At 42.7% G+C, this 16,070-nt stretch overlaps 1 protein-coding gene across 3 annotated transcripts in view; it reads right to left on the bottom strand.

The window, feature by feature from the left end:
* Positions 1–5,718: 5,718 nt before the first annotated feature.
* Positions 5,719–16,070, bottom strand: part of FNDC3A (fibronectin type III domain containing 3A) — an 88,665-nt gene continuing 78,313 nt past the window's right edge. For all 3 annotated transcript variants that reach the window (XM_084814071.1, XM_084814073.1, XM_084814072.1), the window contains 4 exons: positions 13,681–13,893; positions 12,795–12,961; positions 11,210–11,331; positions 5,719–8,497 (listed from right to left, as the gene is read on the bottom strand). In XM_084814071.1, the coding sequence (XP_084670197.1) occupies positions 8,180–8,497; positions 11,210–11,331; positions 12,795–12,961; positions 13,681–13,893 (820 nt within the window). In that variant the 3' untranslated portion in view covers positions 5,719–8,179. The remainder of the gene's footprint in view (positions 8,498–11,209; positions 11,332–12,794; positions 12,962–13,680; positions 13,894–16,070) is intronic.

The raw sequence follows: 16,070 nt of genomic DNA, 5'->3' as shown, positions 1-16,070 counted from the left end.
TCAGTCGTGTCCGACTCTTCGTGACCCCATGGACCACAGCACGCCAGGCCCTCCTGTCCTGCGCTCTCTCCTGGAGCATGCTCAAGTTCATATTCATTGCATTGGTGATGCTATCTAGCCATCTCATCCTCTGCCGTCCTCTTCTCCTTTTGCCTTCAGTCTTTCCCAGCATCAGGGTCTTTTCCAAAGAGTTTTCTCTTCGCATTAGGTGGCCAAAATATTTGAGCTTCAGCTTCAGTATCTGTCCTTCCAATGAGCACTCAGGGTTGATTTCCTTTAGAATGGACTGATTTGACCTCCTTGCAGTCCAGGGGACTCGTAAGAGTCTTCTCCAGCACCACAGTTCGAAAGCACCAATTCTTCGGCGCTCAGCCTTCCTTATAGTCCAGCTCTCACAGCCATACATTACTACTGGGAAAACCATAGCTTTGATTAGACGGACCTTTGTCGGCAAGGTGATGTCTCTGCTTCTTACTATGCTGTCTAGGTTTGCCATAGCTTTCCTCCCAGGGAGCAAGCGTCTTTTAATTTCATGGCTACAGTCACCATCTGCGGTGATCTTGGAGCCCAAGAAAGTAAAATCTGTCACTGCTTCCATTTCTTCCCCTTCTATATGCCAGGAAGTGATGGGGCCAGATGCCATGATCTTCGTTTTTTTAATGTTGAGTTTCAAACCAGTTTTCGCACTCTCGTCTTTCACCCTCAACAAGAGGCTCTTGAGATCCTCTTCGCTTTCTGCCATTAGGGTGGTATCGTCTGCATATCGGAGGTTGTTGATAATTCTCCCAGCAATCTTAATTCCGACCTCTGATTCATCCAACCCGGCATTTCTCATGATGTACTCTGTATAAGTTAAATAAGCAGAGTGACAATATGCAGCCTTGTCGTACTCCTTTCCCAATTTTGAACCACTCGGTTGTTCCATGTCTAGTTCTTACTGTTGCTTCTTGACCCTCGTACAGGTTTCTCAGGAGACAGGTAAGGTGGTCTGGTACTCCCATCACTTTCAGAATTTGCCACAGTTTGTTGTGATCCACACAATCAAAGGCTTTAGCGTAGTCAATGAAGCAGAAATAGATGTTTTTCTGGAATTCTCTTGCTTTCTCCATGATGCAGCGAATGTTGGCGATTTGATCTCTAGTTCCTCTGCCTCTTCTAAACCCAGCTTGTACTTCCGGTAGTTCTCAGTTCGCATACTGCTGAAGCCTAGCTTGTAGGATTTTGAGCATCACCTTGCTGGCATGTGAAATGAGCGCAATTGTGCGGTAGTTTGAGCACTCTTTGGCGTTGCCCTCCTTTGGAATTGGAATGTAAACTGACCTTTTCCAGTCTTGCGGCCATTGTTGAGTGTTCCAAATTTGTTGGCATATTGAATGCAGCACTTTAACAGCATCATCTTTGAGGATTTTAAATAGCTCAGCTGGAATACTGTCATCTCCACTAGCTTTGTTGTTACTAATGGTTCCTAAGGCCCACTTGACTTCACTCTCGAGGATGTCCAGCTCAAGTTCAGTGACCGCACTATCATGGCTATCAGGGACATCATGATCTTTCCTGTATAGTTCTTCTGTGTATTCTTGCCACCTCTTCTTAATCTCATCTGCTTCTGTTAGGTCCCTGCCTTCTTAGTTCTTTATCATGCCCGTCTTTGCACAAAACGTTCCCTTGAGATCTCCGATTTTCTTGAAGAGATCTCTAGTCTTTCCCATTCTGTTGTTTTCCTTGATTTCTTTGCATTGTTCATTTAAGAAGGCCTTCTTGTCTCTCCTTGCTATTCTCTGGAACTCTCCATTCAGTTGGATATATCTTCCCCTTTCTCCCTTGCTTTTTGCTTCCCTTCTTTCCTCAGCTACTTGTAAAGCCTCATCAGACAGCCACTTTGCTTTCTTGCATTTCTTTTTCTTTGGGATGGATTTCGTTGCTGCCTCCTGAACAATGTTATGGACCTCCGTCCATAGTTCCTCAGGCACTCTGTCTATCAGGTCTAATCCCTGAAATCTATTCCTCACCTCCACTGTATATTCATCAGGGATATGATTTAGGTCATACCTGAATGGTTTAGCGATTTTCCCTACGTTCTTCAATTTCAGCCGAAATTTTGCAACAAGAAGCTCATGATCTGAGCCACAGTCAGCTCCAGGTCTTGTTTTTACTGACTGTATAGAGCTTCTCCATCTTTGGCTGCAAAGGACATAATCAATCTGATTTCGATATTGACCATCTGGTGATGTCCATGTGTAGAGTCGCCTCTTGTGCTGTTGGAAAAGAGTGCTTGCTAGGATCAGCGTGTTCTCTTGGCAAAACTCGATTAGCTTTTGTCTTGCTTTATTTTGTACACCAAGGCCATGCCTGCCTGTTATCCCGGTGATTTCTTGACTTACTACTTTAGCATTCCAATCCCCTATGATGAAGAGGACATCTTTTTTTTGGTGTTAGTTCTAGAAGGTGTTGTAGGTCTTCATAGAACCGATCAACCTCAGCTTCTTCGGCATCAGTGGTTGGGGCATAGACTTGAATTACTGTGATGTTGAATGGTTTGCCTTGGATTCGTACTGAGGTCATTCTATCATTTTAAAGATTGTACCCCAGTACTGCTTTTCCCACCCTTTTGTTGACTATGAGTGCTACTCCATTTCTTCTAAGGGATTCTTGCCCACAATAGTAGATATGATGGTCACCTGAATTAAATTCGCCCATGCCTGTCCATTTTAGTTCGCTGATTCCCAAGATGTCGATGTTCAATCTTGCCATCTCATGTTTGACCACCTCCAGCTTACCTTGATTCATTGATCTGACATTCCAGGTTCCTAAACAATATTGTTCTTTACAGCATCAGATTTTCTTTTCACCACCAGACACATCCACAGCTGAGTGTCCTTTCGGCTTTGGCCCAGCCGCTTCACTCTTTCTAGCCCTACTTGGAAATACCCTCTGCTCTTCCCCAGTAGTATATTGGACACCTTCCGACCTGAGGGGCTCATCTTCCGGCGTCATATCTTTTAGCCTTGTGATACGTTCCATGGGGTTTTCTTGGCAAGAATACTGGAGTGGGTTGCCATTTCCTTCTCCAGTGGACCACATTTTGTCAGAACTCTCTGCCATGACCTGTCTGTCTTGGGTAGCCCTGCATGGCATAGCTTATGGCTTCACTGAGTTACGCAAGCCCCTTCGCCACAACAAGGCAGTGATCCATGAAGGGGAATGGTTTTCTTAGGACCAACCAAAGATTTACAGTGAATAAGCTTTTCTTTTTCTCTTCCTCTGTTCCCCCCGCCCCCCACTCAACATCTAGCCCGGGGCGGGCAACTTGTGCTTCCCACAAGATGCTTTGTCTACAGCTCCCATCATCCCTGACAATTACTTATGCTAGCCAAGGCTGATGAGAATTGTAAGCCAAAACATCTGGAAAGCCACAAGTTGCCCACCTCTGGGCTAGCCCTACAGAGTTCTGATGAAGCCAAGTCTACAGATTGTAGTAGTCTTAAAAATGTTATGCGTAACACTGTGTGAAGTGTTATGCAGACTTATGTTACAGTCCTATCCCCATTTCCCTGATAGTAAGCACTATTGAATTTAATGGGATTTACTTCTGGGTAGACCTGTACAAGGTAAAACTGAAGTACTTTGGCCACATAATGAGAAGACAGGATACCCTGGAGAAGATGCTGATGCTAGGGAAAGTGGAAGGCAAAAGGAAGAGGGGCTGACCAAGGGCAAGATGGATGGATGATATTCTGGAGGTGACGGACTCAACCTTGGGGGAGCTGGGGGTGGCGACAGCCAACAGGAAGCTCTGGCGTGGGCTGATCCATGAAGTCACAAAGAGTCGGACGCCACTTAACGAATAAACAACAAACAGACCTGTACAGGACTGCACTGTTAACAAGCTTGGTAAAAGGATTTCATGTAGCTCCGAAGGCTTAATGTTGCTTCATCCTCCAGCTTAATGAAGTTTGTCAAAACTCAAACGTTCGCTTGCTTTTTGGAGGGTATTTTTCAGGTGGCTTTAATAAAAGTATTATCCCACTGTTACATTTGGATGTTTCCTACTGGAACAGTTTTTATCTATGTTGGACAGTAACTACTTTGTTTCATTCTTTTAGTCTTACGTGCATAGCAACTGAGAATGGCAACAGGAAGTTGCTATGTACCTTTTCTTTCCTTTTTGCCAGTCAGAAAAGATATTAATCACCTGGTTCGCACCTAACGGCAGCCTTTGGTGGCAAATTGTGGGTTAATTAACCCACGCTTTGCGGGAACGCGCTGTGTGCAGGCCGCTTCTGGTCTGCAGCAACAACCTACGAACACCCCATTTTCAGTGTTGTCAGTGTAACATCCAAACCTGCACACTTTGGGTTATGCATGGGTTAAACAACCACAGTTAACTCAGGGTTACTTCTTAGGTTAACTCTGGATTGTTTAACCCACAAATAACCCAAAGTCTCTGGGTTCAAATATCACACTAACCACCCACAAATGCAACATATGTAGGTAGTTGCTGCAAACTGGATGTGGCTTGCTTGCGTGCATCCTTAATTAACCCATGATTTGCTGAATGCTACCGTTACATGCAACAGCGTACGTATGGGTAAAAAAAGAATTTCGAGAAGAAAAATCTCCAGCTCACATTTTGTTTCTGAGAGAACTGAGGGAGAGATGGGAATTAGAATATCTATCTCACATAAATTTACACTGAGATATGGGAATGCAGCATGATATTGTCCACTCTGACTGGCAGTGGTTTTGCAGGCTTGCAGATGACATTTTCTTGCTCAAGATTAAAAAAGCAAAAGTAAAACAAATCCAACAAAATTTACCAGCACTGATCTCAAAGATATGGAGAAATCTGTTTGGAAATAGCTGCCAAAGAAAGCCACCTTGGTGCACTTTTCTGTAAAGAGAATTGTAGAGCTGAGATGTGACCACAGAGGAGACACTCTCTCTGATCAAGTTCATTAGCCAAGTAATTCTCCATGCTACAGGTCAACCAGGGCATCAATAAATATGTCAGTCATATCCCAAGGGTACTCAGGCATCCACATGGCTGCATCAGCTATCAAAGTCAGATTATTCTAATGTCTACTTGCCCTGCAGAAGGGAGAAGCAGCAAATCTAAAGCTCACCAGGAGACTGGCCCAATTATGACAAGGGAGTTTGAAAGAACCACCCACCCATCCCTTACACACTTAAGGCCATGATCTTCCTCCTCCAAAGAGTGACAGATCTAGAGTGTGTCCTGCCTTATATGAAAGCACCCATGGCAAACAAGTGCGGAATTCAAGATCTTGAGTGTCTCAGGATTCCTTGTTTCTAGCTCTTATGGTTTCTCCATGTTATCTGTTACTCTTTTCCATTTTAAATCCCCAGTCATCTGTAGAATCTGTATTATGCAAGCTGACGGCATTGCTTATTTTAAAAACACCGCCACCACCGTCATGATATACATAACGATTTGAAATTGGCCATAACATGAAAACAACAGACCTAAGAATGACAAAGCATTTTAGCAGCATGAATAGTAAAGTAAGTCCCATGCCCTGTAAAGTCCATCGCTTACACAGCATCAGGACAGAAGCCTTTATATGTAATGTACAGGTGCAGGACTAACTGCAAAGGCAACACCACCACAATCCACACCACTAGAAGAAATATGTAAAGGAGCCCTACGGTTCCTTCCTTCTTCATGCATTATCTCACACAGCCATTCCACACCCTTGATGTGAACAATTTTATATTTTTATTGGCCATATTAAATATATTATCTATTTGATAGTTACAATTTAGTAATACAATGCCTGGCAGGTTTAACATAAGTATGAAATACAGCAAAAATTACAATACAAGAGAAAAGGAGATCTAATACATTAATGCCACTAGAGTACATCAATCTGGAATGTATAGTTGTAAATATAAAATTCTACATTATGCCTTCCAGTAAACATTCTGGAAAGATAAACAGTTTGTGGCAATTGCAAATACAAATTAAACTTTAACTTTCTATGAAGTCACAATTTTGGTTAGTATTTATTCAGAAAAACCTAATTTAAAAAATGTATCTGACATACTATTGCCAATTCAATGAGATTCCCCACCCCCGGCAATCATTTTTATCAGTTTAACAAAATCACATGCTTTGGCAACAGAAATCTGCTGAAGACAATCTATTGTTTTATAAAAAAGTGAAGTATGAAAGGAAATGAAGGAGAACAGGCTGTAAACGATCCTGCAAACTAAAGACACTAACTTTTGTATAAAACTCTTTCCAACACTAAAGAGGGGCTTCCATTACAATAAATGATTAACTTAAAAGTTCTGCTACAAGTAGAACAATACATTCAAACATACATTTTCCAGAATTTTTTTAAAATCAAAATAAATAGATCACAAAAAAGGAGAGTACATTTTTGAAAAAAGGTTAATTTCAGATTGCACCATAAAATCTACTTTTAAGATAGTAAGTGATATGTCATCATGTGTGTGTGTTTATTTCCCTCCCCCCCCCCAGGTGTGAAATGCAAACACAATGCTACAAACCATAAGCTATCATTATGAACTAACAGCTGGTTGAGAAACATTTTATGATGTTCTATTGTCTGAAATAGACATGTCTCAAGCTAAAATGAGTTACACATTACATCCACTGTCTCACATACAAGTGCAAGCATTCTGATGTTTCATAAAGTATAGCTGTTCAGTCCCTACCAGTATGCAAAACCTAACAAAATGCATGGCCCTTGAACTTGAGTTTCTTTCTTTGAAAATGAAATGGGTGGTTTTCCAGCTTTCAAAAGAGCATGAATCTAAAGACAACATTTAATTACTTTTACTTCACAGGTACCAGCTGCAGAGGCTTGACAAAGAACAGTCCTATGTAGTGCATGATATTCACCCCCTAAAAACAAAACATAAACACTATTCCACCCACAGCCAGACCTGTCACTGAAGATTTTCATCACAAAACAGAAAAGACGTGAACCACAAAAACAATGGAATATGAAATTGCTACCTAGGAGGCAGCAGTTCCTTTAAAACTCATATCTAAACTTTTAGAAGAAATTTCATTTTCACCTGTGACTTGATCAGTTGGATTACATTAGAAGGGCATCCCAAGAAAGGAAAAAAAAACCCAAACCAAAAAACAAACCAGTTTGATTTTTTTAAAATTTCATGTTAAGAATAGTACAAAAAACATTTGCTCAGTTTGAGCCAAATAGTGAGACATTTATCATAAATGCACTTTTTGTTCTCATTAAAGACAAAAAAATTCTGTGCTTTTCCTCTGAAAAAAACGCTGCAGCAGTTTAAGTCAGAAGCACAGGGCGTTACTGTTCTCTCAGGCACTGAGAGTGAACTCTGGGTTGGGCCAACAGTTGTTTACCAACGACAGAAAGCATTTCATTCAGAAATGTACAGTATAGAAGGGGGCGCATTTTGCCATGTTACATACCAATGCAATTCCCTCTGTATGTAGACGATTTCGGTGCCTCGAGCACTTTTGATAAAAACTAAGGATGCTGATACTTTCCTATTACCCTTGGCTCTTGAAGTGATATTAAACTATTGGAATCCCAACAATTAAAACAACTGGAAAAATAAAAGGAGCGCTATCGCTGAAGTCGAGATTGATAATGTTTTGGTTTCATTTTTGTCTACAGTACATATCAAATGTGGTATGCTCTAGCAATGTTCGGTAATACAGTACTCTTCTAAGCTTAAGCATCTTTGCTGCTGTATCTCACACGTGCCAAGACTTGGGCTGAAGTGGTTGGTTTTCCCCCACCCCTTGCTTTGCTGTACTTGAAAATAAAGATCTTACTGTGAGAATAAAGTCAAGCTCTCTGAGAATCACAAGTGCATGTTAAGGCAGCTTTTTTTTTTTTTTTTGCTGTTTTAAACAGCTAACCCTGATTAGAAGATGCACGACGGTGCTATAATAGGGATTTTCTTCTCTTCGTTTCCACCCCTACCCCACCCATATTAGGAGGTAGGGTTGTTGGGGAGGGGGGAGTTTCTACCTATCCAGCCTCGCTGTTAGTCAGCAGCAAAAATGGAAATGTCTGTCTTATACAATCATTCCCAGCTAGCAATTTAATTGGAATTTACTTAAATATTGAAGGCATAAACTTCTGTATGAAAAATAATAAGCGGAGTAATGAAGTCAATTCTTAAGGTCGCCTGCTTACTTGATCACAAAGTACTGAATGATAACAGCAAACAAAATGGCAACTGTTGCAAAGATGATGAGGAGCAGAAATGCAAATTGTTCGTCGCTGAACGCCTTCCTCCTGCTTTTCGTGAGGTCAGGGCTGGTGTCTGAGCACTGTGAAACTAGCTCCTGTTTCTGAGATGAGAAGACTGTGCTAGGACTATACGGTCCATACAGTTCTTGTGATCCAGTGGAGTCCTGATACTGCCTTCCAGCACACACCCTGAATCGATATTCACAGTTTGTCTGCATGCTGGTGATGCGGAATGAAGTCTCTGGTCCCTTGTATACCTGAGGAAGGAGCAAGAACGCAAATATCAAATTAAGAAATGCAAGTGGGTTCAAATAACCAATGACTGGGAACACAGGAAGCTGCTTTATACCATCAGCCCACTGGTCCATCTAGATCTGTACTGCCTGCACCAGCTGACAGAGGCTTTCCAGGATTTTAGACAAGGGTTTCTCCCAGTCCTACCTGGAGATGCTGGGGACTGGACAAGGGCCCTTTGGCATACAAACTATGCATTCTTCCCCTGAGCTACAGCCCCTCCCAAGGGGCTGTGGATCGCTTGGCATATGGAATATCTGCCAGTTGAAATGCGCCTGCTGACCTCTGTGAATGTTTTAAAGCAGGAATTAAAGACTCTATTATTCCAGCAGGCCTTCTCTTTTAGAATCCTTATTTCTCTTTGCTGATTGTCATATACGGTTTCTAGGCTGTACTGTTTTTATTGTAGGTTTGCTGCTGTTGTTGTTTGCTTTTTGAAATACTGTTTTGAACTCTGTATGCTACCTAGAGTATTTTGTATATAGGTGGGTTATAAATTGAATAACTATTATTATTAATAATAATATAATATAATCTAGGATATTTCTCAACTGTAAAAAAGGTAAAGGTAAAGGTGTCCCCAACCAGTCGTGTCCGACTCTAGGGTGTGGTGCTCATCTCCATTTCTAAGCCAAAGAGCCAGCGCTGTCCGAAGACGCTTCCGTGGTCATGTGGCCGGCATGACTGAACACCGAGGTGCACGGAACGCTGTTACCTTTCCCGCCGAGGCGGTGCCTATTTATCTACTTGCAATTTCTTGCTTTCGAACTGCTAGGTTGGCAGGAATTTCTCAACTGTACTCATTCTCAAAATATCACTTTTGGAGCTTAAAATCAGCAAACAAGTCATGTTGTTGGCTCTGGCTGAATGTGACAAATCTAACATTTAGAGTGATAGCACTATAAGTAAGATAGGGTTGGATTCAAGCTTGATGAACTGTGCTGGCCATAAATGGACTTTCCCGCCCCCTCCTTCTCACGGCAGCCCCTCCAGCCCCCTGGAAATGCTACATGGAGAGTCAGGAGGCCCTACTAAATGGGGTGAGCTGTGGTGTGTTTATGGGGGAGGGAGAATCCCCAAGCATCAGGCAGAGGGACCTTTCTCTTGTGGCAGATCCTGGATCCAACCCATAGTCTTTAGAAATGCATTCTGGATGACCAGATTTTTAAAAAGGGGAAGGACATCCATAAAAACAAAATATAAAATGAAGAGCTCAAAAAAAGGGGAAGCACAAGGCATGATTTTCCAGTTGCAAAGAAAATGGACATGGAGAGTTTGGTAGCTGCAATAATGTTATTATATGCCTTGTCCTCAACGAGGTTGTAAATCTGTGCTTGGGCTGTACCATCTTCAGACCGCAGGTGTGGACACACACGATGGAATGCTCCCCCATATAAAAAATGCACATAGAAAACTAGCATGTCTGAGAGAAGACTAAGCTAGAGCCCTTCTCCCTGACATGGTGGGTGGAAGGGAGTTTTCTATCATGTGTGCCCCTACCTGCAATCTGAAGAGGTACAGCCTGAGCACAGGTTTACCATCTCAGTGAAAACTAGGGCCACAGTCTTAAGCCTTGGCAGTTTCATAATTCTGCTGCCACAAATTTCCATAAGAATATTATTCTCTTCATGAATTAGGTTTCCTATTCAAAGAATTGCGGAGATGCGTGTGAATAACGTATAGGACCATAATTTTAGGTTCGGAAAATTTCTAATTCTCAAACTGAGAGGAAAAAACAATTCTCTAGAAAAGGGACATGCAACTAAGAACATGCGTTTCCATACTCTGGTTCCTCTTCAGATTGTATAACATGCATTTCCCCACCACAGGAAATATGCTACACATCATCACCATCTTCTGAATATGCTGCCTTGAGAGGATTCCACCTTTATGGAGGGCCAATAATTAATTTTAGATTGTCTTGGTTCACATGTCATGGCAGCAATTCCTGGGTTGTTTAACCCAGGAATTGCAGGGATGAGCGAAGGGTGACAGCCAAGTGCTTGTCATTTCCAGTTTTAACCAACAACCTAGGTTCCTGAGTTGTTTCGTAATGTGCAAACCCAGAAACTCTGGGTTGTTTATGGGTTAAACATCCTAGAGGTAACCCAACAAGAAATCATGGAAAATTGTTGGGTTAACTCTGAGTTGTTTAACCCATAAAGAACTCAAGAGTTTCAAGTTTGCATGTCATCAAATAATCCAGGAATGGGGCGTTCCTGGGTTGTTAATTAGAAGTAGAAACAACAAGTATGCAAGCTCATGCATTCTGCTCACGGTCGCAATTCCTGGGTGAAACAATCCAGGAATTGTTGCTGTGACATGCAAACCAGGTCAGACATTAATTACACTGTTGGATCCAGATTTACACTGAATCAACTGCACTGCCAGAAGTGGACTTCCCTGCTCCCTCCTTCCCATGCTAACCCCAGCAACTGCTTGAAAATGCAACACGGAGTCGGGAGTACTGTCCTGGCTGAATGGAGTAGGCTCTGGTGTGGTGGGAAGAGGGGGACTCTCCAAAAAGTGGGTTGAGGTATAGGAGTGTCTGGCGTTCTCCTTTTGAAGAAATACTCATATGATAATAGGGACCTTTTACAACAATTTATAAAAATTACTTAACAAAAAGCAGCACTTCCCATAACAAGAACAAAAAGTTCTTTTTCCCCGATTACCTGATCAACTTCCCTCCCACTGGCAAGTTGTAAAATGTAAACGATGGCATCGCCTTTCATTGGTTGTAAAGGCTCCCATGTGACCTCACAGATGTTATCTCCCAGCTGATGGACTTTGGGCGCTGGAAAGAGGGAATGCAAGATCCATAACTCAACGTCCAGAAATTATTTTTAAATACCGTGATCGTCTCTCTAACTAGTAATATAATGAAGCATTTTTTCATGTTTCCTCTCCAACCCTAGTCATGGACAAAGTGGCCCGGTTCACACATAACAACAACCCAAGTTAATTCATGTTGCTTGACTGCTCCTGCTGCCAGTGGGAGTGGCTAAACAACCAGAGATGTTCCATTCCTGGGTTGTGTAGCAGGATGCCTGAACCCGGAATTCTGGCTTGTTTCTCTCCTGAAAGCCAGGGTTCAGACGTTATGATAAATAAGGGTTGTTTAGCCACTCCTACTGGCAGGAGGAGCCACGTGGGCGCAAATGAGTACAGCAAACTAGTATGCTGGCTTCTTCATGACAACCCAGTGTTTAACCCCCCCCCCCCAAACAGTGTTGTAATTATGTGTGAACCTGGATATAAATTGATTAATTAACAAATTAATGAACTGGATTTATATTAAAAAAAATTAGCTCTGGCTGCTTGACAATGTTGATACTGATGGGATCCAGAAGGTGAGTACTAACGGCTTGCAAAAGATCATCTGATGTGTCTTGGGCTGAGCTGGAACCTGACCCCATATCTCCTGCTCCATGCCTCAAACTGTAAGGTTGATTGTGCCTGCTCCCATGCCAAATGGTACTTGATTTCTGTTAATGGGTATCATCCTTTTCTGAAGCTGCAAATATTTGGTAATGACCAAACATGATACAGTTTACCCATAGGAATGATACAGTTTACCTATGATACAGTTTACCCATAGGAAACAAGTGCTGTTTCTTCCTTCCCACGTATGGGATCACATCAAGCAAAAAGGGCTCAATTTTCTAGTTATAACGTATGTACTTGTGTCTTTACCAAATCTGTGGGGCTCAACGCTTGGCCCCAAAGTGCCCATTTGAAGACTGTGTATGTACACGCCCACTACTCAAAACTTCCTATGGAAAAGACAAACTGCCTTTATGAAAAAAACTGTTCATCATGTTGAAGAATATACAATGTGACTCTCTTCTCCCACCTCCTACCCCTTGCCCCAAATTGCCAGGGTGGAGTGAGGTGAGATAGCACTATCATCTCCTTTCAAGTGGCAGTTACCATTTTAAACTCTGCTAGATCAAGCCGAGGTCCCCCTAGTTAAGTTGTTTCAATAGCAGCCAGCAAGGTGCCACTGGAAACTTCCACATTTGTCCTCAAACATTGAATTTTAAGAGTTAGACCACCTTTGCACACTGAAGTTCCTTTCATTTTGGCCCAGCCCTGTATTCTTGTAATTGTTTAAAAAGCATCCCTCTATGTTTGCTTCTCTGTGTTATTACAATCCTGCTGCCCCTTATGTATTAAATAGTCCTTTATAACTTATTAACAGCCATTTTGAATTGCCTTGCGTGAGCATCCTCAGTTCAACATGATCAATGCCCTCACCTTTCAAAGCAGGAGGTGGAGATTTGGTTGTGGTGAATGTGTAAACTTCAGAAAACTCTCCTTCACCGGCATCATTGCATGCTTGGATTTTAAAGTAGTATGTCATGGATTCACTAAGTCGCTGCACTTTGTATGTGTGACAAGGTCCACTGTAGACAGTGATGAATCTGGTAAATAAATTTAAAAAATCACTTGCTGCATCTCATGGTAACATGTTCTAGGATCAAGTCAGTACAATCCTGAAAGCTAACTGCTAAGTTTCATTACTTGCTTGACTCAATCATTATAGTTATGTTCATTTCCAGAAAAAGAAAAACAACTAAGCAACGTTTGAGGTCTAAACCTTTGAAGCTCCTCAGAGCTCACATCTTCCAGGTAGTGCAGTGCTCCAAAGGAACTCAAATGCTTCTCCACGCACCAACAGGTCCTGCCCCAATTAGAGTCAAAGCCAGGAGGTGGTCTCGTTTTCAGTCAGAAGGGAGGATACACTTACCTGGATCTTTCCCCTTTAAGTGGTGGGGAGCAAAAGCACATCTTTCCTCTTCACCCACTTGGCATACCTATCCATTGCTGACACCTTGGGACAACCATGTGCAGTTGCGTACACATGTAGGCTCAGCTTGCAAGGTTGATTTGTGGATATCAACTGCATAATGGGAGCCCACAGACATATGGCTTTTTGAATGTCAGGTCATGTGTGGCCACCTAATGGTACCAGAGAGCATAAAGGAGGGAGGGAAGGCATACTTCCTGCCATATGTACGACAGTGATCGGAATAAGCCTATTATCCAATCTGTCCTTTTCTGAAACCCTGAACAACTCTTGAAATAAAGAAAAAAGAAGAAAGAGGACACAGAGATCAAAATGTTTTCAGACTGATCTCACCTGCCAAACCTGTCTTCCATCTGTAGGTTGAACTGTGTGGGGTTGGTGATTAAAGCTCTGCTAGGACCTTCACCCCATTTCAGCTTAAGGCTCTGGTAACTGAAGACTACACATTCCAGGTGTGGGGGATCAGGAGGTAAAGGCTTTGTTTTCGCTTTAATGGAAGGGCTGAAGGGACCAGCTCCAAGACTGTTGAAGGCCTGGATTCGGATTCTAAGAGGGAATAATGGGACAAAAAGTTGCCATGAGGATACAGGTAGTGCTCTGATTTTTTTAAAAAAACCTTTCTGCTGTGGCACCCCAGTTGTGGAAGGAGCTTCCCAGAGAAGTTCGCTTGGCGCCTAAGTTGTACTCTTTCTGGCACCAGGTAAGGACGTTTTTATTTTCCCAGGCATTTTAGTCCTTTAGCTCTGTTGTTTAACCTGTTATTGTATTCTAAATCTCTGCATTGCTGCAAGGCTTTATTCTGGATTGTACTTTTATACTTTTTTAAACGTTTATATTTTGTATTGTATTTTATGATGTATTTTTAACTGTTGTGAACTGCTCAGAAAGCTTTGGCTATTGTGCGGTGTAGACATGTAATAAATAAATAAATACATCTTTGTATAAGGCCCAGAATGGTTTTGAATATTTCAGAAGCCACAAGATGCAAATAATAAACGCAAGACAGAGCATTAAGAGTTCCTACTAAAATCTACTTTGCGCACATATGCTCTAGCATCCACCTTCTACAGCTGATAGGTAAGGAGGGTCCTACATCTTGAGGGCTGCACGGAAAAGATTTCTTTTTTACCAGGCAGTATTTTTTTCCTGGGGTTTTGTTGCACTATGGCATCTGCTCTTCTGTTTGCAACTCTCAAAACACTACTCAGTGTCGTATTTGCCAGCCTGGTACGGTCAGTGTTCATCTGCCCAAACATACAGCCAACGCTGTCAAGGTGTGAACTGGGCAACTGTAGATTATGTGTTACTTTGCTTCTTCTGTCTCTCTACAGCAGGGGTGGGAAACCCATGGACTGCAGATGATGCCAGATCACAACTTCCATCATCCCTGACCATTGGTGATGCTGGCTGGAGCTGATGGGAACTAGAGTCCAACTACATCTGGAACATGGGAAGCTGCTTTATGCCAAGTCAGACCGCTGTTCTACCTAGGCCAGCACTGCATGCACTGCCTAAAAGTGGCACTCTGGGGTGTCGGGCAAGTTTTTTCAGCCGTACCCTGAAGATGCCAGGGGTGAACACAGGTGCCCCACCCCTGCCCTATAGATAAGACCTCTTCTTAAGCGTGTGCATTTAATCTCTTAAATCGCCTACATTTTCTTAGCACAGGGTATTTTTATTGTGTTCTGTTTTGAGGAGCATTCAATCCCGCACACGCTCTTTCCTGCACACGCCCACAGGCTGAACTGGTACAGCTCAGGCACAAGTTGACTCCCACCATCATGAGAAGAAGGCACCATCCAGTCTCTCTGAAAATGGGGCCACATTCACATATCACCTTTTTATTCCACATTTCCATTGAGGAGCTCATGGACATGAGACAATGCCAGTTTATCTTTCCAACAACTGCGTGAGGTTTGTCAGATATAAGATCGCCTAGCAAAGCTTGCAGCTCAGCATGAATCTGAGCCCAAGGCTTCATGGTCCCATCATGAGAAGAAGGCACCATCCAGTCTCTCTGAAAATGGGGCCACATTCACATATCACCTTTTTATTCCACATTTCCATTGAGGAGCTCATGGACATGAGACAATGCCAGTTTATCTTTCCAACAACTGCATGAGGTTTGTCAGATATAAGATCGCCTAGCGAAGCTTGCAACTCAGCATGAATCTGAGCCCAAGGCTTCATGGTCCAAGTCTAATACACTAGCCGCTATAGTACGCTGGCTCAGCTCCTGCCCCTTCCAGCTACTTCTCACAGGCAGGATTGTTCACATGGGTAAAGTACTCCCCCCCCCCCGCCCCGCCCTACAAACTTTCTCACGTCTTGAGACTGGAACCTGATGTGTCAACCAACAGGGGCTTGCTGTTGAAAATGGCAACCCTGTGTCAGGTTTCCCTCCTCCTCTCCCTGCAATGTGCAACGACAGAGATGCCTGAGGTGGCTTCACTGCAACGGGCGTTTCTCCCTATTCCATTCCTTCAGTGGTAGTCAGTAACATGGATGGGTTGCATGGTGGATAGGAGTGCACAGTGTGACATCATGCCTCTCATTTCTAGAACACAGGGTTGCCATTTTCAGCAGCAACTGTACCTGTTGTCATGTCCAGTTTCAGCTTGAAAAATGAGCTTTCATTGAGGCAAGTTAAACTGCTACAGGATGCCTACCAGTGTAGCTGCAACTGATAAACGCATCTCAGGTTTTTAATATGAAGAGGGCTT

The sequence above is a fragment of the Heloderma suspectum genome, chromosome 9, assembly GCF_057233095.1.
Source record: "Heloderma suspectum isolate Gila_16-S chromosome 9, 16-S_ref, whole genome shotgun sequence".
In the NCBI taxonomy this organism is placed as follows: Eukaryota; Metazoa; Chordata; class Lepidosauria; order Squamata; family Helodermatidae; genus Heloderma; species Heloderma suspectum.
This window is presented reverse-complemented; position numbering and strand designations above follow the sequence as displayed.